This window comes from Trachemys scripta, chromosome 17, assembly GCF_013100865.1.
Source record: "Trachemys scripta elegans isolate TJP31775 chromosome 17, CAS_Tse_1.0, whole genome shotgun sequence".
Taxonomy (NCBI): Eukaryota; Metazoa; Chordata; order Testudines; family Emydidae; genus Trachemys; species Trachemys scripta.
Window position 1 is genome coordinate 4,105,753 of NC_048314.1, and position 21,663 is coordinate 4,127,415.

At 48.2% G+C, this 21,663-nt stretch overlaps 1 protein-coding gene across 2 annotated transcripts in view; it reads right to left on the minus strand.

Moving 5' to 3' along the window:
• Window positions 1–21,663, minus strand: part of RABL6 (RAB, member RAS oncogene family like 6) — a 124,305-nt gene that overhangs the window by 50,977 nt on the left and 51,665 nt on the right. For both annotated transcript variants that reach the window (XM_034793636.1, XM_034793635.1), the window contains exons 4-7: window positions 15,254–15,306; window positions 12,775–12,866; window positions 9,905–10,045; window positions 8,324–8,429 (exon numbers count right to left, since the gene is read on the minus strand). In XM_034793636.1, the coding sequence (XP_034649527.1) occupies window positions 8,324–8,429; window positions 9,905–10,045; window positions 12,775–12,866; window positions 15,254–15,306 (392 nt within the window). The remainder of the gene's footprint in view (window positions 1–8,323; window positions 8,430–9,904; window positions 10,046–12,774; window positions 12,867–15,253; window positions 15,307–21,663) is intronic.

The window sequence follows — 21,663 nt, forward strand, 5'->3', positions numbered from 1 at the left end:
GGGAGGCTCATGCAACAAACTACACAGATTTATGATGACATAGTAAGAGCCAGGAAATTCAGTGTCTGGAGTGGCATCATCCACATCTCCCATAGGCTAGGGGCCAAGAGGTGCAGGAAGTGGCCATCTGTGCCTGAGCACAAACATGTCCTGATTATTTGTACCATGGCAGTGCCCCTTTTGACGAGGGCCCACTTGTGCCAAGGACTATGGGTCTACAATTCCTACCCCAATGAGCTTACAGTCAATTTGAAACATGAGAAAAGGGGGAGAGGGAGAAAGATGTCCCAAGTTTGACCCTGAACTGTGAAGTCTTGTTTTAATAATTCCCTAACCTTCAACATTCCTTCAAGTCATCTGCTATGAGAACGAACTTGAGGTTTATTTTTTTAATAATCCATGGGTTATTTTTACTTCACATATTAGAACAGGGGTGGGGAATGTTGCATCATTCAGTGCAGGACAATCTCTAATAGCCTAAAATGCAAGCGAGTGTAGTCTACAGACCAAAATCCTAGTGAGAAGGCAAACATTTTGTGAACAGAATGAAATTTGGTCAGCCAGCACACATGCTGTTGTTGCACACAGACACAGACACTAAACCATGATGTGGGCTTTTGGAGCGAACAGTCAGTCATGTGTAGACTTAAAAATCAAACTCAGTGTTCTACAGAACAAGCCAAGCAACTAGTCCATCCTAGAATTTTTCAGTCTAAACCTCAAACTTATTTTAAGACTAAATTACTCATTAGAACTGATTTCAGAGTAGCAGCCGTGATAGTCTGTATCCGCAAAAAGAAGAACAGGAGTACTTGTGGCACCTTAGAGACTAACAAATTTATTAGAGCATAAGCTTTCGTGGACTACAGCCCACTTCTTCGGATGTCACCTTTGACATTCACACACCAACAGTGCCTGTCAGGAATACTTGGGGGACTGAACTGCTTTCTGGAGTTAATCAGTCGAGCTCATGGCAGGCAGCTGATAAATAAGTGAGGAGGCTGCTGTAGGGGACTTGCTTTATATTCAGAGTATGAGTTTCATCCTCCGCTCTCTTGATACAAGATTCATGAGTAAGATGAAGACAGGGAAGCGCAATTTAAGACTAAGCCACACCACCACATACCAGACTAGAAGAACACTAGCCCTGTGAGAGAGAGCAACCTGGGATCTGAGCTACAATTAACTAATCCACCAAGAGCTGTGGGATGTTGTTTAGGTACATGAAGAAACTAGTCACTATCAGGCAGAATGGTTGACTAAACTGTATTTGCCTTTTGCACCTGAGAGATTTCCTCTCCTTTACCCTTACTTTGTAAGGCAGAGAAAGGGCAGTTAAGTTTTTCTGGAGACTTTGAGTCTCTATGAAAGCAAGAACAGCATCACTGTGGGCTAGGTCTAGTGCACACTCATCACACACAGTTCTCCAACATGCTGCACTTCCGTTCTCTAGTGACCTCAAAGGGCCCACTCCTGCTCCCACTGAATCCAATAGCAAGATTCCCATTAGTACAGCAGGAGAAGGCAGAGACTCAGAGCGACTGAGCCATATAATTTAGTGGTTTGTTTTGGAACGATTCCAACCTTTCCCAAGAGACCTGGTTACAAATACAGGTGACACAGGAAAAAACGGTTACTCACCTTCTCGTAACTGTTGTTCTTCATGTCCATTCCAAGCAGGTGTGCGCGCGCGCCGCATGTACGCCAGCCGGAAGATTTTACTATAGCAGTGTCTGTAGGGTCGGCTTTGGCGCCCCCTGGAGTGGCGCCCTCATGGCACTGTATATAGGGGCCAGCCGACCCTCCACCTCCTCAGTTCCTTCTTGCCGACACTCCGAGGAGCAGGAGGGCGGGTATTGGAATGGACATGAACACCACATCTCGAAGAACAGTTACGAGAAGGTGAGTAACCGTTTTTTCTTCTTCGAGTGATTGTTCACGTCCATTCCAAGCAGGTGACTCACAAGCCTGAACCTACGCGGTGGGGTCGGAGGTCACTACAGACTGGAGTACTGCGCGGCCAAAGGCAGCATCATCTCCAGCCTGGTGCGTGATGGCATCGTGCGCTGTAAAGGTGTGGACTGAGGATCAGGTGGCTGCTCTACAAATTTCCTGCATCGGGACCTGGGCCGGGAACGTAGCGGAAGAGGCCTGTGCTCTTGTGGAGTGGGCCGTGATAGGCGGGGCTGGTATATTGGCCCGACTGTACCGCTCCCGGATGCAGGTTCTGATCCAAGCCGAGATTCGCTGTGATGAGACCGGGAGCCCTTTCATCCTGTCGACCACGGCAACAAAAAGTTGGGTTGATTTCCTGAAGGATCTTGTCCTTTCGATATAGGACGCGAGAGCCCTGCGAACGTCCAGGAAATGCAGCCTACGCTCCTTCGCAGAGGAGTGTGGTTTCGGATAAGACACCGGGAGAAAAATGTCTTGACCCATGTGAAATGGGGAAAACCACCTTAGGGAGGAATGCTGGGTGCGGCCTGAGTCGGACCTTGTCCTTGTGGAAGACGGGTGTATGGAGGTTCAGATGTCAGAGCTCTGAGTTCCGACACTCTCCAGGCTGATGTGATAGCCACCAAGAACGCGACCTTATATGAAAGATATAACAGCGAGCACGAAGCCAGCGGCTCGAAGGGGGGGCCTGTGAGGACGGATAGGACTAAATTGAGGTCCCAAGCAGGGATAGGTTGACGAATGTGCGGGAACAACCTGTCAAGACCCTTGAGGAAGCGACCAACGAGTGGGTTTGCAAACACTGAGGTACCCCCCGCTCCAGGGTGGAATGCCTAGATGGCAGCAAGGTGTACTCGAACCGAAGAGTCAATCAGTCCCAGGTGTCTGAGATATAGTAAATAGTCCAGGATAAGAGGGATTGGGGCGAGCAAGGGAGCATGACCCCGTTGTGTGGCCCAAAGCGAGAAGCGCTTCCACTTGGCCAAGTATGTGGTCCTTGTTGAAGGCTTCCTGCTGCCAAGAAGGACCTGCCTGACCTGATGAGAGCCTTGCATCTCCACGGGGTTTAGCCATGGAGCATCCAGGCTGTAAGGTGGAGTGACTCCAGGTTCGGGTGAAGGAGGCGACCGCGATCCTGCGTGATTAAGTCTGGTAGTAGGGGCAACCTGAGGGGCACCCGCATAGACACGTGCAGGAGCGACGTGTACCAGTGCTGGTGTGGCCACGCCGGCGCTATCAGGATGAGCCGAGTGTGATCTCTGCAGGCCTTGAGGATTACTCTGTGAACCATGGGAACCAGGGGAAAGGCATAAAATAGCCCGTCTGCCCAAGAGAGGAGAAAGGCATCTGTTAAGAGACCCCAGACTGCGTCCCATGAGGGAGCAGAATTGACGACACTTCCTGTTCTCGCTGGAGGCAAACAGGTCCACCCCAGAGCCGGAAAATTGAGAGTACTATATCCCAGCGGATAGACCACTCGTGACCCTGGAACGAGCGGCTGAGGGTGTCCGCAAGCCCATTGTGCGTCCCCGGGAGGTAGGACGCTGTCAGGTGAATTACGTTCTTTACGCAAAAATCCCATAATGCGAGGGCCTCCTGGCACAGGGGAGAGGAGCGAGCACCACCCTGCTTGTTGATATAGAACATCGTTGGAGTGTTGTCCATGAGGACAGAAACGCTACTGCCTCCCAGCTGGGATTTGAAAGCTATGCATACGAGGCGCACCGCTCATAATTCCCTGACATTGATGTGCAACGAAAGATCCTCTCGTGACCAAAGGTCTTGGGTTCTGAGGCCGCCCAGATGTGCACCCCATCCCAGATCCGATGCGTCCGTTACCAGGGATAGGGAGGGCTTGGGGTCGAGCCACCATTGAAGGGAATCCAATACCGGCCAAGGTAACGTCACCACTAATTCTAGGGAGTCCCTGACCGGCCGATACACCCCTGCCAACCACGACTGGAGTGGGCGCAGTCTGAGTCTGGCGAGTCTCACCATGTAGGTACATGCCGCCATGTGCCCTAGTAATTTGAGGCAGTTTCTTGCTGTGGTGGTCGGGTAACGTTGGAGACCGAGAATAATGTTGGACATAGTCTGGAATCTGGCCTTTGGGAGATATGCTCTGGTGTGTGTCAAGTCCAGATCTGCCCCTATGAATTCTGGCGTGTCGAGTCTAGAACTGCCCCTATGAATTCGATTTTTTGGGTTGGACTTGGTCTCGTTGAGTAAGAGGCCGAGCTCAAGGAAGGTCTGCCTGGTGAAGACCACCTGAGCCTCCACCTGTGCCTTAGTCCTGCCCTTGATGAGCCAATCGTCCAGGTAGGGAAACACCTGAATCCCCTGCCTGCACAGGAAGGCTGCCACGACTGCCATGCACTTCGTGAAGACCCCTTGGGGCTGCTGACAGACCAAAGGGCAGAACCGTAAATTGTAGATGAGCATTGCCCACGACAAACCTGAAGTAACGCCTGTGCTGAGGGATTATCGCAATGTGAAAGTATGCGTCCTTTAAGTTGAGGGCGGCATACCAGTCTCCTGGATCCATGGAAGGAACGATGGAGGACAGGGAGACCATGCGGAACTTGAGCTTCTTTACAAACTTGTTGAGACGCCGCAAGTCCAGAATAGGTCTGAGGCCCCCTTTCAGTATTAGGAAATAGCGAGAATAGAAGCCCCTGCCCCATAGCTCCTGAGGAACCTCCTCTACTGCCCCTGCTGCGAGGAGGGACTGAACTCAGGATGCGGCACCGCGGCCGATACCAGGGTCGACACCGAGCAACGAGGTGTGCTGGATGGTGCCTGTGGCGTTGGGAGCAAGGTCCCCATCGGTGCCGTTGTCTGGCTAGGCGGTACTGTGTCCCTTTGTGGCATACTCCTGTCAGACGGCAGTGCCGGTGGCGGTGGCGGCATTAGCGGCGGGGCCGCCGACGTCGAAGAGATAGATGTGGCTCGTGAGCGGGGTCCATACGCCTGACCTACTGACTGGTGGTAGGCCCATGGTGTCCAGAACGGCCACGGGGGGGGGGGGGCGGTTGCCACTGCTGCTGCCACTGCGGAGGGTACAGTTGGGTACTCGTACGCGAGGATAAACGCCTGCTCCTCGATCTGTTAGAGTGGTACAAGTCTGCCTCTGAGTCCGAGGTCTCTGAGTACAAGGACATAGGAGGCGCGGTACCCACTGTCGCCGGGGACCGGTGCTGCTGGACTGGAAAGGGTGCTGTCTGCACCGGTACCACTAGAGTGGCGCGGCGCGGGGAGCGCGGCGAGAGCATTGCCGGTTTGCCCCTAGATTGAAACTGGGGTCGCGCGGTAGCCAGAGGTTCTCTGCCGGTGTCGCCGCACCGGTGCGCCGGGAGGGTCAAGAGGTCTGAGGTGGCCTCGAACGCCTCCGGCGTCAATAGGAGGTGCACTTCTTCCATAATATACGGGAATCTAGGCCTGTCCAGACTCGACCGTACCCTCTCCGGGGCGGGAGTCAATGGGATGGCTGAATGGGTCTGCGGTGCGGACTGTCCCGTAGCACTCGTGGAGGGCGCCAGCCCCTGAAGAGTCCCGGTGCGGGGGAATGTTCCCTCACAGGCCTCTTCTTTTTAACCAGCACTGGCGATGGGGAACGGTGTCTCATTGAGGCCGATTTCTTGTGCGTCGATTCTCTCTGGTGCCGGGGTTTGGGGGCCTTGGCCTCACGACTTATCGCCAGTGTCAGAGCACTGCGCACCAAGGATGAAGTGCTGGGAGCCAGCTCGGTAGGCCCAGGATCTGATTGGGGCCGCAGGGCCGCCTCCATTAGGAGGACTAAGTCTCTGCACTCTATCTTTGAGAGTCCTGGGGCGAAAAGCTCTGCAGATACTGCACCTATCTCTTTGGTGGCTCTCCCTTAGGCACCTTAAGCACGAAGAGTGCGGGTCACTCTTCGGCATGAATTTCCCGCAGTCCCTGCAGAGTTTGAACCCTGGGGACCTGGGCATGCCCCAGCGGGGCGACAAAAACTTGGGGAAACCCCCCCCAACTACTATCTAACTAAGCTAACACTAAACAACCTATTTACAACGATGACAGAACTCTGCCACGATTGCTGAAGAGCAAGCAAAGTTCCAGCTAGCCGTCACCGGCGGTAAGAAGGAACTGAGGGGGTGGAAGGTCGGCTGGCCCCTATATACAGCGCCATGAGGACGCCACTCCAGGGGGCACCAAAGCCAACCCTAAGGACGCTGCTATAGCAAAATCTTCCGGCTGGCGTGCACGCGGCGCGCGCACACCTGCTTGGAATGGACATGAACCATCACTCGAAGAAGAAACACTCACTATGTGGTCTGAGCTTTGGGACAGGAAGTGCTGCATTCAAATCTGTGGATATGTTTGTGAGAGGTAGCTGGAGCGCATGTCAGTGGCCTGACAGATTCTGACAAGCACTGGGAAACAAATTCAGGGCCGAGAGAAGTGAAATTCCAAGTACCTTCGTAACGTGGCATCAACTGGAGTCTGTCCATCTTAGCCTTTTAATGACAGGGAGAGGTCAATGCTGATCAGCTGCAAGCTTTTAGTGCAGGATCCAAACATATTTGCATATATTTTTACCTAACAATGATGTAAGTGTGTATGCCAATCAAAGTCCTGCCTCTAGCCCTTGTGACAGAGCAGGATCCTGCTTGAATCCTCTCCCACCCTCAGTGTGAACCTAACAGCTCAGGCAAAGAGTCTAGAGCAGCTGGTAAAACATTAACTTGTTTCACCTCTTCATACATAACTCTGGATTTGTGTCTCAGGTACTGCTGCAGCCAACTGCACCCAGCACCACGCTCAGTGAACTGTACTGGATGACTTCTCCAGTGAACAGAGGAGACTGGGAATGCAAGTAGGTCATCTCAAACACATCACCCATCTGAGCAATGGCCACTCAATCTTAGCCCCACAGAGACTCTGACTAAATCACATTCTTTGAGCTTCCATGTAATCAGACATTAATTGCCTCCTGGGTCGGTTCAGTTATTTTATTACACTGGATTGTTTAAAGATTGTTATTAAGCAGCCATATTTGCTTTAATTCTCAGTTACATAAATCATGTACATCAAGTTTGTTTTTTCTCAGCATATGTAAATGAAAGGTCCCTTAAGATCCCCTCTCACTAAAGCAGCTGTTAAACACAGACAAAGCTATGAAAAACTTGAGCACTTTCTGGTAATGCCTCCATTTAAAACAATCATTCCACATATTGACAGGGAAGAGTTATGAACTGTGATCAGAAGCCCAGTGAGGCTGGCAGAAAGCCCGTGCTGGTGTTCCAGATCTATCTGAGGAGAAAGGGGAGACCTGTAAGAGTGCACCTCCAGCAGTAACGTGGGAACAGGTTATTCTGCGTGGTTTTTGGCAGGATGGCACTTTATTGTAGAAACTGAGGCTACAAACCCCAAATATCTGTACCACCAGACTGTAGCTTTAGGGATTTGGACATTCTCTACTGAGTGCAGAGATGAGTGCAAGTGTCAGATTTATACAGCTTCTCCTTGGAGAATTTACTATCTAGCTGGATTTCACTGTGTTTTTATACCAAGGTGTCTCTTTCTTTGCGGTGTTTGCTTTACAGACCACTGAATTGATGACAGACATTAACTGAGCTTTAGTCAGTCTGGACGAGCATTTGACCTATGCTTGTTCTTCTAGATACACATATATGTACACAAAATGTGTTCTTTAAAGTGAACGTAGTGCTGATGAAAGATGCTCGAGTGTGATCTGAAGTCTTCTGACCATGGAGAGGGTACAGCAGATAATCAGGACACTTCATGCATCCCATAAGCCATTCAGTTCACTGGTGGATATTTTCTTAATTGAGTTTTAATTAATTGGCCACATTTAAGAAAAGTTTGTATATTAGCAAAAATAGGTGTGTGTGTGTGTGTGTGTGTGTGTGTGTGTGTGTGTGTGTGTGTGTGTGTGTGTGTGTGNGTGTGTGTGTGTGTGTGTGTGTGTGTGTGTGTGTGTGTGTGTGTGTGAGTGAGAGAGAGAGAGAGAGAGTTTAGATACCATTTTGACTTAGTGGCCCATTAACACTGCAATGTACAGATTTATTCCTCCACATCCTGTTCATTGCACGGTACTGACCCTTGGAACCTTTATGCATTGATAAGACTATGCTTAGGTAAATAAGGGAGAGCACGCACTTCACCAGCAGTGACACGTTGCAATCATGGGAAATAAAATGCCCAGTCTCTTTCGTTAACAACACTCTCCTGAAAGCAACAATCTGTCCAGGCTCCTTTATCAACTGAAAAGCAGAACATCACAGGAAAAGGATCCCCACATGAGTTCCTTGGAAAGGGTAGTTCTCCCCACCCACTCTGCACCATGCAAATCCCGGACTCTTACCTGCAGTTGCAAGAATGGGATGTTGAAGAATTTGTGCAGGTACTTGAGGCCAAAACTGTTCTTCATGGAAGATTCAGCATATCGAAAATAAGACGAGCCAGGAGGTCTGTTCCAAATCAGATGAGCAGAGAAAAGAAAATTACACAGAGACCGACTGACTACACACACAGCAGAGGCACGTGCTGACTTCTATCCCATGAGCAATCCTCATCTCCCAGGCAAATCTTCAACCCCAAGACTTAGGCTGACAGTTCATCCTGCTAGGGGGCTCATTATTTTGTTTACAGCTCATAAGGAGCCAAATTAACTCTTTCCCCCTTTAGAAGGCTGGTGGGGAAAGGCTTGCGTGCAGCTGTTTTTGTGCTATAGCGTCATGCAACTGACAGTCTGAACTGTTCTGCTGGGACACTAGGCCAATGGTTTACTGAACAGAGTATTTCACAGCTGTACAAGTGCATTTCTTACAGCACGTTATTTCTAATACTATAAACGGACCTAAATGAAGCCATTAAAAACCTCAGCACTGGGTATTAAAGTTACATTAGTTCACCTTGGATAATGGTGTGTAGAACATGAATAAACGTGGCTGTAAAAGAACTGGTGCGAAGCCATTCTTTGTGATGGATTCCATTTCTACATGTCTGATGTAGGCATGAGTGAGTGAGAGACTTTGCAAGAAAACCTGTTACAAACAAAAGCTTTTGTAAAAACCACTCTCAGAAGGAGAAAGGCAGGATGAGGTGGATTGATCGATTCCTGCCCAACAAGGGCAATAGCTATAATTAAAGTGAGAGCTCGTGACCAGATTCAAAGAATCAGGGGGAGGGATAGCTCAGTGGTTTGAGCATTGGCCTGCTAAACCCAGGTTTGAGAGTTCAATCCTTGAGGGGGCCAGTTAGGGATCTGGGGCAAAATCAGTACTTGGTCCTGCTAGTGAAGGCAGGGGGCTGGACTCTATGACCTTTCAAGGCCCTTTCCAGTTCTAGGAGATAGGATATCTCCATTAATTTATAATTTTATTTCTAATTTAAAGAAATGCCAGAGTAGAGGCTTTGCAGGCAGTTGGGAGACACGGCCTGGAAGGGATCAGGATCTGTATGTAGTCTTGCAGTGGGGAGGCTCAAACTCGAGAGTGCGGGAGAGAGGGAGAAAAAGCTAGCGGCACTAGGCTGGTTTCAGAGCATGGGTGCTCATGGAACAGTTGTGTGGGGGGAAGTAACATACAAAATCTTTCCGCAAGAAAAAAAGATAGCCCAAAAGGAAGGGCTGAAGTACAATTCCATTTGGATAGAGCTGTTCTGAAAGGCCTGCACCACAGGGACTCTCACTGCTATTCACTGGCTCTGGGAACTGAGAATCCCCCCCACCAGTGCAGGCCTTTTAGGTTCGGTAAGACCACCACAGAGTGAGAAAAAAAGCCCAGTATAAAGCGACAATATACAGGGATATCAAACCCAACCGGATGAGAAGGGAGCAATTCAATGGCACATGCATGTCTGGAAGATGGGGCTGGCTTGCATGGAAAAGAAGGGGTGAAGTGCTGCTCTCCCAGAAAGCCAGTATGGTGCCAGTCCTGTTTACCTGTTCAGATTATCAATGAACGCCCGCATGTCATCTGGCAGGATGACCCTGTGCTCTCCCATATCACGGTAATTCCCAAGCACACACACTGGAACATGGGTGGGCACTTTAGGAAGCTCCCTCAATATGTAGTTAAATGTCCTTTACCAAATAAAAGGTGAAACAAATAATTAGTCTGAACGCACTTGATGGGTTAGTTGTACTCTACGCAATATTATTACATTTACAGCTTACATGCACACAATGGAAACTAGCATACATAGTCAGAAAAGTTGCAAAGCAAACAGAAAAATCCAAAATACAAATTTCACATGAGAGTTTCCTCTGAGGCCCACCTACAGACAACACTGAGTCACATTCTGAGGTAATATTGTTATTTCACAGAGATCCATTCAGAAGCAAACAGTCCAACTACCTCAGGCCTGTACCTTGAGCAGGGACCCATATAAAACATTCTAGGAAAAGGTTACACTCTGCACTGTTGTGTGAGGATAGGGAGAATATTCTCCTCACCCCTGTTGGTGATTGGGATTATGCCCTTATTTTCATCAAAGCTAGTACAAGTTACTCCAGGGGGAATTCTGCACCACTGTGCACAGGAAGAAAACATGTCCCCACTGCCGATTTCTTGCTTCCCTGCAGAAAGTGACAGAGAATCTGCGCTGCGGTGGGGATGGGGCTGGGAATGTCCATGGGTGTAGTTTGAGGGGCATTGCCCCCAAAATAGAGGCGAGGTGCCACTGCCTGCCCCTGCCTTAATTTCTGCGAGCGCAGAGCTGCCTGGATGCTGCCTCCTGACTCCTAGTGCCGGTTGTGCTCGCCTTCTGAGTCCTGGGATCCATCCTGTTTTCTGTACAATAGTGAGTGCCCCTGATGTGGAAGGTCAAGGGGGGGGGGGGCATGGTGAGGCTGGAGGAAAGAGGCAGTGAGAAAGGAAGGGGGTTGAGATAGGGGAGAGGGTGGGGTAGGGGGCAGTTGAGAAGGGGGATAGGATGGGGAAGCAGGGTGGGGGGAAGCGGGAGCCCAGTTTTATGCGGCATCCCCTCAACAGCAGCTGCAGTTGGGGCTCCCCCAATAAGTAGGTACATTGAACCCCCACCCAATAGTGTACACACTGCCCCTGGACTACCCTGATGAGCCCCCCAGACACCCACCCTACTGAGCCCTAACCAGCTGCACCCCAACCCCACCTCCCTCACATCCAGACCACCCAATGCTGAGTCCCAACCCCCTTCACCTGGACCGCACTGCAAAGTCCCATTGCCCCTGCACCTGGAACCCCCGTGTATTCAGATCCCCCCACTGAGCCACCCAAACCCAGACTCCCCCCGCACAGAACTCTCTTCCCCACACCTGGATCCCCCACACTAAGCCCCTCTACACTTGGATCCTGCTAGGCTGAGCCTGCCTGCCCACCAACACCTGGTGCGCCTGATGCAGAAAGGGCAGAACCCTGGGGTGTTTCTGGGGCAGGCTTGGCCCTTGCACTGTGTCATAGTCAGGTGCAGCTTCACCGCTGAGTCCCTGTTTGGAGGTGGGAGGCTGCAGGATGATCTCCCACCTCAGTGCAACCAGAGGCCTGTGCTCCTCACTGCTAGGCTGGAGCCTCCACATTTATTTATTGACAAATACAATTTGCAGAATTTTAAAATATTGTACTCAGAATTTTTAATTTTTTGGTGCAGAATACCCTCAGGAATAGGAAGTGCAATTCTTATACATAGAATCAGCAAGTTTTCTAAGCTATTTGCCTTGACAATTCTCTGTGGTAGTGAATTCCACAGGTTATATGCTACATACAGAAATATTTCCTTTGATCCACTTCAGTTTATCATTTTAACGGAGGGCCCCTCCTTGTCTTGTCCTACTAAGGAAATTGTGTTTAAGTATCCCTGTCTTGCAGACATACAAGCCAGTACACGCTGTACCAATACAGAGAGTCTAAAGTTGCATGATCTATATCACAGTGTCTAAACAGGCTGATCTATTATACTGATGAGTAAGATGGCTTTAGTGCCCGTCCTTCATTTACTTTGAAGTGCTGGAGTGCAGAAGTCTGCCAAGAGCTCTAATGAAATTAAAGAGCATACCAAACCACACTGCATCTGGAGGTGAGGCCTACAGAAGAGAGTTCCAGCAATGGGTAATCCTCTCCCATTAGGGCTTCATGTATTACTGCCCATAGAGGTTCATGGCACCTTTTCAGCCAAAGGACAGCAATTCTCCCTTGTAAGCTGAAGGCGCCAGTGGTAGTAGTTTGGGCCAATGTCCCTGACACACCAGGACTACTCTATTTGTTTTCCTCTTCCCCAGTTCCTGCCACCCCTGCACTCCTCACTTTCACCTTCCCTTCCCATCCCCGCTTCCATGTTTCCTCTCCCTTAGCAGAGGGGACAAAAAGAGCCCAACAAACGAAGCCCCAAGCTGTGTCCACAGAGCACTTACAAACACACATTTCCCTGTTCCCAGCTTTCACCTCTCCCATTAGATATCATGCCTACACTTGAGACTGGAAGCTCTTTGGAGCAGGCACTTTGTCATCTACCTTTGGAGGTGCTCAGCACCCTCTGGGTGCTGGACGAAGAACATCTGCAAAAGGCATTTTCTAATTGTTTCCCTCTGTCTGCTGCACAGTGGGGATTACAGATCAGTGGACATGGAGGGAGACAGCTAGTTTAGAACAGATCTGAATTATGTTTTACAGGGAATAGATTAAAAACAGGCCAGAAAATAAAGCAAAATTTTAGGTGCCAGGAATCTGTTTCAGCTCATTGGACTGTAATGTGTATAGAAATCACAGGATCTAAAGATCATTTGTTTTGATTAAACAAGCAAGACTCAAGCTGCCTATATCACTGCTCCTCTCTTACCACTGCTTGGTGATGTCGAACATCATCACTACTCCATTGCAGTTTTTATACACATCAAGAAACTCCGCATCCAGAGCCATCTCTGACTCTGCCTGGAAACAGAAAGACACAAACTGTAAATTCTCCAGCTCTTAGTGCTTCAGACTGTAAGAAAAACAATCCGTATAATGAAGAGTCCCAAAGTTTCCAACGGGAGCATTTCCACACAAAAGAGCACCACTGGATTTCACACATCACTTGAACAAGGCTTCTCAAATAGTTTACTGCTTACACCGCCTGAGTGAGCAGGATCTGAGAGCTGCCAGCGTTCTGTGAAAAGCCAAGGGTTTGATTAAAGAGAGCAGGAGTATTTTAGCATTTGCAATCTCATTCTCCTCTTCAGCTCATCACCCCAGATCCCCTCTTGACAAGCTGATTCCATAGACAGCGACAGGGTACAATAGGCAGAACATATCTAGAGTAAAGCAACTCCCTTTCTTTGTTCCTTTCCAAACCTGAATGTTTGCTGTGCTGTGCACTGCTGATCTGCATAGCCATAGAGTGTCTTCTGCTGCACCTCCCTCCCCTCTGTAGTGATCCTGGCATTTTCTAGCAGCAGTATTGATTTTTATCTATAGTACATTTTACCGCATTAAGATTATTTTCAAAATTCAGTATTTGCAGTCCTAATCGCAAATTTGCAGGGTCCCATTACAGTCTTGTACCTACAACATGGCTACACTTTAAGGTAAAATTACCCTCCATTCTAATTGCACAGCAGCTGTATGATTTGCTTTCATACATAGCTTCACACTTGGAATGTGGGCTTAGAATTTATGACTGAGCATTTCATGGGAGAAACACCTGAATCAGAGGGAGTCTCTCTATGTGCTAGCAGGGAAGTCACTAGATTGGGAACGAATTAACCCCTTCTGTATACAAACCATATTGGCCCACTGATTTCAACAGAATGGTTAAAGAGCACAAAGTGGGATACTTCTTATTCACTGGGCCCTGCAGGGCACCATCACATGACCAAGAACAACGAAGTACTTAAAGAATTACAAGAGAATAAGTGAGCAGAGACTTCAAACCACCCTTTCCTGAAAGGGGAACACAATGGGATTTTTGTGAAAGAAACTCTAAGTGCACCTAGGGTCAAAATGCTGTCTGGGGAGGCAGGCATCACATGTTCTGTCTTCATGCGTATACATGTCGTGCACAACAGCATTGCTGTTGTGAAGAGGGCATACGCTCCCTTCAGTTTTCTCCCATTACAATATTTAGCAGTAATACTTCCCTTTCCACCTGCAGATTTCAAAATGCTTCAAAAAGATGAGTGATCATTTTCCCCATTGTACAGTAACTCCTCACTTAACATTGTAGTTATGTTCCTGAAAAATGCGACTTTAAGTGAAACGATGTTAAGCAAATCCAGTTTCCCCATAAGAATTAATGTAAATAGGGGGGGTTAGGTTCCACAGCAGCTTCCCCTACTCTGCAAGCACCAGGGGTTGGGGGGCTCAACCCTCAGCCCGCCCACTCCACCCTTTCCCCCAAGTTCCCACCCTTGACCCGCCTCTTCTCCCCCCTCCCCCCTCCCCCCCCTTTACTTCGCACACTGCATCCTGGCTCCTCCTCTCCCCTCCCCTCTAAACGCCACAAGCCAGCTGATTGCCGCGTTCGGGAGGCAGGGGAGGGAGGGGGAAGGCGTGCCAAGTCCTCGCTCCTTCCCCCTCCCTTCTGCCCGGGGAAAATTAGCTGGCTTGCTGTGTTCGGGAGGCAGGGGGAGCCTGCGCACCGAGTCCTCGCTCCTCCCTCCTGCCTCCAAAACGCTGCAAACCAGCTGACTGCCACGGGCAGGAGGAGGAGGGGGAAGGCGCTGATCTGTGGGGTCTGCCGGCGGGCAGGAGGCGCTGGGGGGAGGGGAGGGGGCATAGGGAGGCTGCCAGCTATGGAGAAAGCAGGCAGCCAAACAACGTAAGAGTGGAGCATTGCACAACTTTAAATGAGTATTGATCAGCAACGTAACAACGTTAAGCGGGACGACTTTAAGTGAGGAGTTACTGTACAGATGATCAGCTAAAGCATCACATTAAGTGATTTGCCTCAGATTACACAGTGAGTCATGACAAACCCTGGAAAGGAACCTTGGTCTCTCTGTGCTGGTTCTATCTCCCTTTTGTCATCCTAACCCAACAGATACAATGCCACACAGTGAACAATGGAGGAATTTCACCCCAAAGGAAGGGTGGAAACTGTGCTAGAATTGCTGCAGTGGGTCAGACTCTCAGTGCAATGCACTGGAAGAAGAAACATGCTGGGGCAGCCTAGCGCCTCAGACTGGGAGCAAGTTGTGGCCAACGTGCAGCTGGATCACCCTGAATGCAGATATGAGCGCAAACTACATCCGAATTTTTACACAAGAGATTGACAGCTGACAACATGCAATCACTTAAGAACAACAGGGAGACATATTTGCATCTCAAAGGTGGCTCACCTCCTGAGGGTCGTTCTCCAGTTTCAAACCATCTCCACGTTTTTTGCATTTTCCTTAGAAAGGAGAGAGTTATGGAAGAAATACATTACATTAGGTAGAGCATTCCCCACTTGACACTTGACCTTGGTGTCACCCAGAGATCTGTGGATTTGCAGACTGAGCCAGATATGGGAACTGAACTCTACAATGCCTGGTAAGAAGCTATCAACTCTAGTCTCTCTGGCTGGGGCAATGGTCCTCAAGAGTTAGGTCAACCCAGCTACGTGGCTTGGGGGTGTGAAAAAATCCATCCCCAAGCAACATAGTTAAGCCAACCTAACCCCCAGCGTAGACAGCATTAAGACAAGGGGAGAATTCTTCTGTTGACCTAGCTACCACCTCTTGGGGAGGTGACAGGAAAACCGTTCCCATCGCTGGAGTGAGTGTCTACACCACGGCACTAAGCTGCACAGCTGCAGCACTTCTAGTGAAGACACAGCCTCAGTAGACTGTGCGTTTGATGGTGATTTCCCAGGGGCAGGTTTGTCCTTGGACAGGATACAGTGTTTTGCATCCTACGTTTAAAGCAGACCCATTTCTTTCTATAAGCTTGGTACAGCCGGAGTCAGCCGGCCTTGAGGGGAAATACTATCAAGTCTGTTTAACATGAAGGTCAATAGAAGGAAAGCCTACTGCAGCCCTCCTGGCAAACAACCAAAAATGGGTATAAGGACAAAGTCTGGGGCCTGCTCTCTGTAAAGAAAAGAAAAGAGGCTCTGACTGTTCCACCTTTTGTCCCTGCTAGCACTGGAGAAGCACAGTGCAACAATACCTGACAACTGAATTGCACAATATAGCCAACTGCAAAAAGGCAAAGATTTCAGCATGCAACCTACCCAGGAAAGGCTAGGAGAGCTCAGTGCTGTTGCACAAACCTGAAGCAAACAGTATTATGAATGCTTTAAATGTGGTTTTAGAGAATCCATTAGGTGCTTTGGTTTGAACTGCTGTAAATGAATTTAACAACCAAAATAATTAGGGGCAAATGAGACAGACTCCTGAGGAAAGACGAAAAAAAAGCTAAAACCATGCAACTTGCCTAAACCCTAAAGGAGGATTGTGGTGGGGAGAGGGGGAAGGAGAAACACGCCACAAGTATGTGAAGGGAAGGCCGGGAAGAGACTGCGCAAAGGGAATCTTATGGCAATTTATAAGATGCACCAATCCAAAGGTCTGAACACACACTAGAAGTATGCACAATAAATGTAAGTGATAGGGCAGGAAAAGCTTAACAATAAGGCCTGGTCTACACTACAGAATTTAAGCTGACACAGGGACAGCCCATGGTGGCTGTGGGGTGGGAGGGTGGCTGCAGTGGTGAGCCCCGTGGCAGCGGGTAGGGTGGGGGGTTGCAGTGATGAGCCCCACAGGGGGGAAAGGGCCTGCAGGGGTGAGCCCTGCGGCAGGGCTGACAGCCCCCACACTACCCCACTTAAGTTGTTGCAACCATTCCTAGTGAGGACATGCATCACCTGCAGAAGGAGGGTAGCGCAGACATGAAAAACCACAGTAATTACTGTGGTGGCTGTACGGCAACTTAACTTGGGTCGATATAATTCTGTAGTGTAGACAAAGCCTAAGATCTATTGGGCTGTGGAATCATCTCACAAGAGAAGGGAGGACACAGCACTCAACACATTTTAGAATTCGACTGGATTTAAAAAAACCAAACAAAAAAAAACCCTACAAAATGTACTACAGACGACCCCCAGGTTACACAAACCTGACTTAAGCAAATCCGCACTTACAGAAAAAGTTCCGTAAACTAGAAATAGGTTTTTTTGTTTTTGGTGTAATAGTTGGGTATACGTTTCCAACTTATGCAAATTTTGAGTTACGCAAAGCATTCCGGAACGGAACGCTTGCATAAGTCGGGGAGAGTCTGTACCAAAAACCAGTCCTCCAGTACATTGGCCAAAGGATAATCTAGATGAGCCAAACAGTCGTCTTATTGAGGAAGGTCACAGAAGTTAGAGAGTACTGCTAAAATACAGTTTTTGTATACAAAAAAAAACCCCAAAAAACCCTCAGCCTCTTTCTGTCTTGGATAATATACAAACATCCTTATAGGAATTCATCCCTTTTCACCCACTCAATATTCACGTTAAAAAAAAAAGTGTTAAAACTGTTGCACGTATCCTGAGAGGAATGTGAACATTAGGGCTTGTCTACACATGGACACTATTGCAAAATTAGCCAGTGTGTGAATTTAAAACACAAAAGCTATTCTATACTGGCTCCTAGCATGGACACTTTTATTCTGCACTAAGACTGCTTTTGCGTGGTTGAGCTTAATCTAGCTATTCTAGGCATTTCCCCATGTAGAAAAGCCCTTACAGGAACTCTCAGAAACCAGGAAATGCTCAGTTAAGAAACTGCTTCATACACTTTAACTCTGCCCCATAGGGATGACAGCACCTTGCTGTCTTGTTCTTTTGGGTGTGGGGAACATATGCCTCAACTGCAGGAATCAAATGGCATGGAATCCTCCAATGCATTGTTAGTGTCTATTTCCAATTGTGCAGCTCAAAACTAAGAGGCAGGTTTATATATCCAATGTGACGCAAAAGCAAATAGCTCCCATATCAAAGCTGCTATGCAGGCCATATTAAGGGTCCCATAGGACTGTATTTAAAGGAGTCATTTGGCATTGTGCGGTGTACTGAGAGAAGGGCATTTTTTGCTAGGGAGAGAGACGGTAGCTGTGATGTTCCTAGCTCCCACTGCAAGGGTTAAACCAGCATTACCCCACGGGACAAAGTTCTTCCTCTGCCTTGGTGGGTTCTGCGCTTTCTGGCGGATTTGCTCGCCTCACAGGTTTTCGGCAGTCCTCAGTTTGGCTCCTTTTGTTAATGGCACAAACCGGTCAGTCTCTTGGCTAACCTCATCACTGGCCAGCATGGGGGAAAAGGAGGTGAACAATCCACCGCAGTCTCTGCTGGCCCACCTAATGGGTCGGGGACAGGCCAGAGACCTTCCCCTCTGGTGGGACCCACAGTCCAGATCAACTCCTCTTGTATCAAATAGGGAGTTCATAGAATCATAGAAGATCAGGGTTGGAAGGGACCTCAGGAGGTCATCTAGTCCAACCCCCTGCTCAAAGCAGGACCAATTCCCAACTAAATCATCCCAGCCAGGGCTTTGTCAAGCTTGACCTTAAAAACCTCTAAGGAAAGAGATTCCACCACCTCCCTAGGTAACCCATTCCAGTGCTTCACCACCCTCCTAGTGAAAAAGTTTTTCCTAATATCCAACCTAAACCTCCCCAACCGCAACTTGAGACCATTACTCCTTGTTCTGTCATCAGGTACCACTGAGAACAGTCTAGATTCATCCTCTTTGGAACCCCCTTTCAGGTAGTTGAAAGCAGCTATCAAATCCCCCCTCACTCTTCTCTTCTAGAGACTAAACAATCCCAGTTCCCTCAGCCTCTCCTCATAAGTCATGTGTTCCAGCCCCCTAATCATTTTTGTTGCCCTCCGCTGGACTCTTTCCAATTTTTCCACATCCTTCTTGTAGTGTGGGGCCCAAAACTGGACACAGTACTCCAGATGAGGCCTTACCAATGTCGAATAGAGGGGAACGATCACGTCCCTCGATCTGCTGGCAATGCCCCTACTTATACAGCCCAAAATGCAGTTAGCCTTCCTGGCAACAAGGGCACACTGTTGACTCATATTCAGCTTCTCGTCCACGTAACCCCTAGGTCTTTTTCTGCAGAACTGCTTCCTAGCCATTCGGTCCCTATTCTGTAACAGTGCATGGGATTCTTCCATCCTAAGTGCAGGACTCTGCACTTGTCCTTGTTGAACCTCATCAGATTTCTTTTGGCCCAATCCTCTAATTTGTCTAGGTCCCTCTGTATCCTATCCCTACCCTCCAGCGTATCTACCACTCCTCCCAGTTTAGTGTCATCTGCAAACTTGCTGAGAGTGCAGTCCACGCCATCCTCCAGATCATTAATGAAGATATTTAACAAAACCGGCCCCAGGACCGACACCTGGGGCACTCTACTTGAAACCGGCTGCCAACTAGACATGGAGCCGTTGATCACTACCCGTTGAGCCCGACGATCTAGCCAGCTTTCTATCCACCTTATAGTCCATTCATCCAGCCCATACTACTTTAACTTGCTGGCAAGAATACTGTGGGAGACTGTATCAAAAGCTTTGCTAAAGTCAAGGAATAACACGTCCACTGCTTTCCCCTCATCCACAGAGTCAGAGTCATATAAAAAATGGAAACTGGGACAGATTACAAAGGATGAATATAGGCAAACAACACAGGAATGCAGGGGCAAGATTAGAAAGGCAAAGGCACAAAATGAGCTCAAACTAGCTACGGGAATAAAGGGAAACAAGAAGACTTTTTATCAATACATTAGAAGTAAGAGGAAGACCAAAGACAGGGTAGGCCCACTGCTTAGTGAAGAGGGAGAAACAGTAACAGGAAACTTGGAAATGGCAGAGATGCTTAATGACTTCTTTGTTTCAGTCTTCACCGTGAAGTCTGAAGGAATGCCTAACATAATGAATGCTAATGGGAAGGGGGTAGGTTTAGCAGATAAAATAAAAAAAGAACAAGTTAAAAATCACTTAGAAAAGTTAGATGCCTGCAGGTCACCAGGGCCTGATGAAATGCATCCTAGAATACTCAAGGAGCTAATAGAGGAGGTATCTGAGCCTCTAGCTATTATCTTTGGAAAATCATGGGAGACGGGAGCGATTCCAGAAGACTGGAAAAGGGCAAATATAGTTCCCATCTATAAAAAGGGAAATAAAAACAATCCAGGAAACTACAGACCAGTTAGTTTAACTTCTGTGCCAGGGAAGATAATGGAGCAAGTAATTAAGGAAATCATCTGCAAACACTTGGAAGGTGGTAAGGTGATAGGGAACAGCCAGCATGGATTTGTGAAGAACAAATCATGTCAAACCAATCTGATAGCTTTCTTCGATAGGATAACGAGCCTTGTGGATAAGGGTGAAGCTGTGGATGTGGTATACCTAGACTTTAGTAAGGCATTTGATACAGTCTCGCATGATATTCTTATCGATAAACTAGGCAAATACAATTTAGATGGGGCTACTATAAGGTGGGTGCATAACTGGCTGGATAACCGTACTCAGAGAGTTGTTATTAATGGTTCCCAATCCTGCTGGAAAGGCATAACGAGTGGGGTACCGCAGGGGTCTGTTTTGGGACCGGCGCTGTTCAATATCTTCATCAACGACTTAGATATTGGCATAGAAAGTACGCTTATTAAGTTTGCGGATGATACCAAACTGGGAGGGATTGCAACTGCTTTGGAGGACAGGGTCATAATTCAAAATGAACTGGACAAATTGGAGAAATGGGCTGAGGTAAATAGGATGAAGTTTAACAAAGACAAATGCAAAGTGCTCCACTTAGGAAGGAAAAATCAGTTTCACACATACAGAATGGGAAAAGACTGTCTAGGAAGGAGCACGGCAGAAAGGGATCTAGGGGTTATAGTGGACCACAAGCTAAATATGAGTCAACAGTGTGATGCTGTTGCAAAAAAAGCAAACATGATTCTGGGATGTATTAACAGGTGTGTTGTGAGCAAGACACGAGAAGTCATTCTTCCGCTCTACTCTGCTCTGGTTAGGCCTCAGCTGGAGTATTGTGTCCAGTTCTGGGCACCGCATTTTAAAAAAGATGTGGAGAAATTGGAAAGGGTCCAGAGAAGAGCAACAAGAATGATTAAAGGTCTTGAGAACATGACCTATGAAGGAAGGCTGAAAGAATTGGGTTTGTTTAGTTTGGAAAAGAGAAGACAGAGGGGACATGATAGCAGTTTTCAGGTATTTAAAAGGGTGTCATAAGGAGGAGGGAGAAAACTTGTTCACCTTAGCCTCTAAGGATAGAACCAGAAGCAATGGGTTTAAGCTGCAGCAAGGGAGGTCTAGGTTGGACATTAGGAAAAAGTTCCTAACTGTCAGGGTGGTTAAACACTGGAATAAAATTGCCTAGGGAGGTTGTGGAATCTCCATCTCTGGAGATATTTAAGAGTAGGTTAGATAAATGTCTATCAGGGATGGTCTAGACGGTATTTGGTCCTGCCATGCGGGCAGGGGACTGGACTCGATGACCTCTCGAGGTCCCTTCCAGTCCTAGAATCTATGAATCTATGAATCTCCTCATAGAAGGCAATTAGGGTTAGTCAGGTATGACTTGCCCTTGGTGAATCCATGCTGACTGTTCCTGATCACTTTCCTCTCCTCTAAGTGCTTCAGAATTGATTCCTTGAGGACCTGCTCCATGATTTTTCCAGGGACTGAGGGGAGGCTGACTGGCCTGTAGTTCCCCAGATCCTCCTCCTTCCCTTTTTTAAAAATGGGCACTAC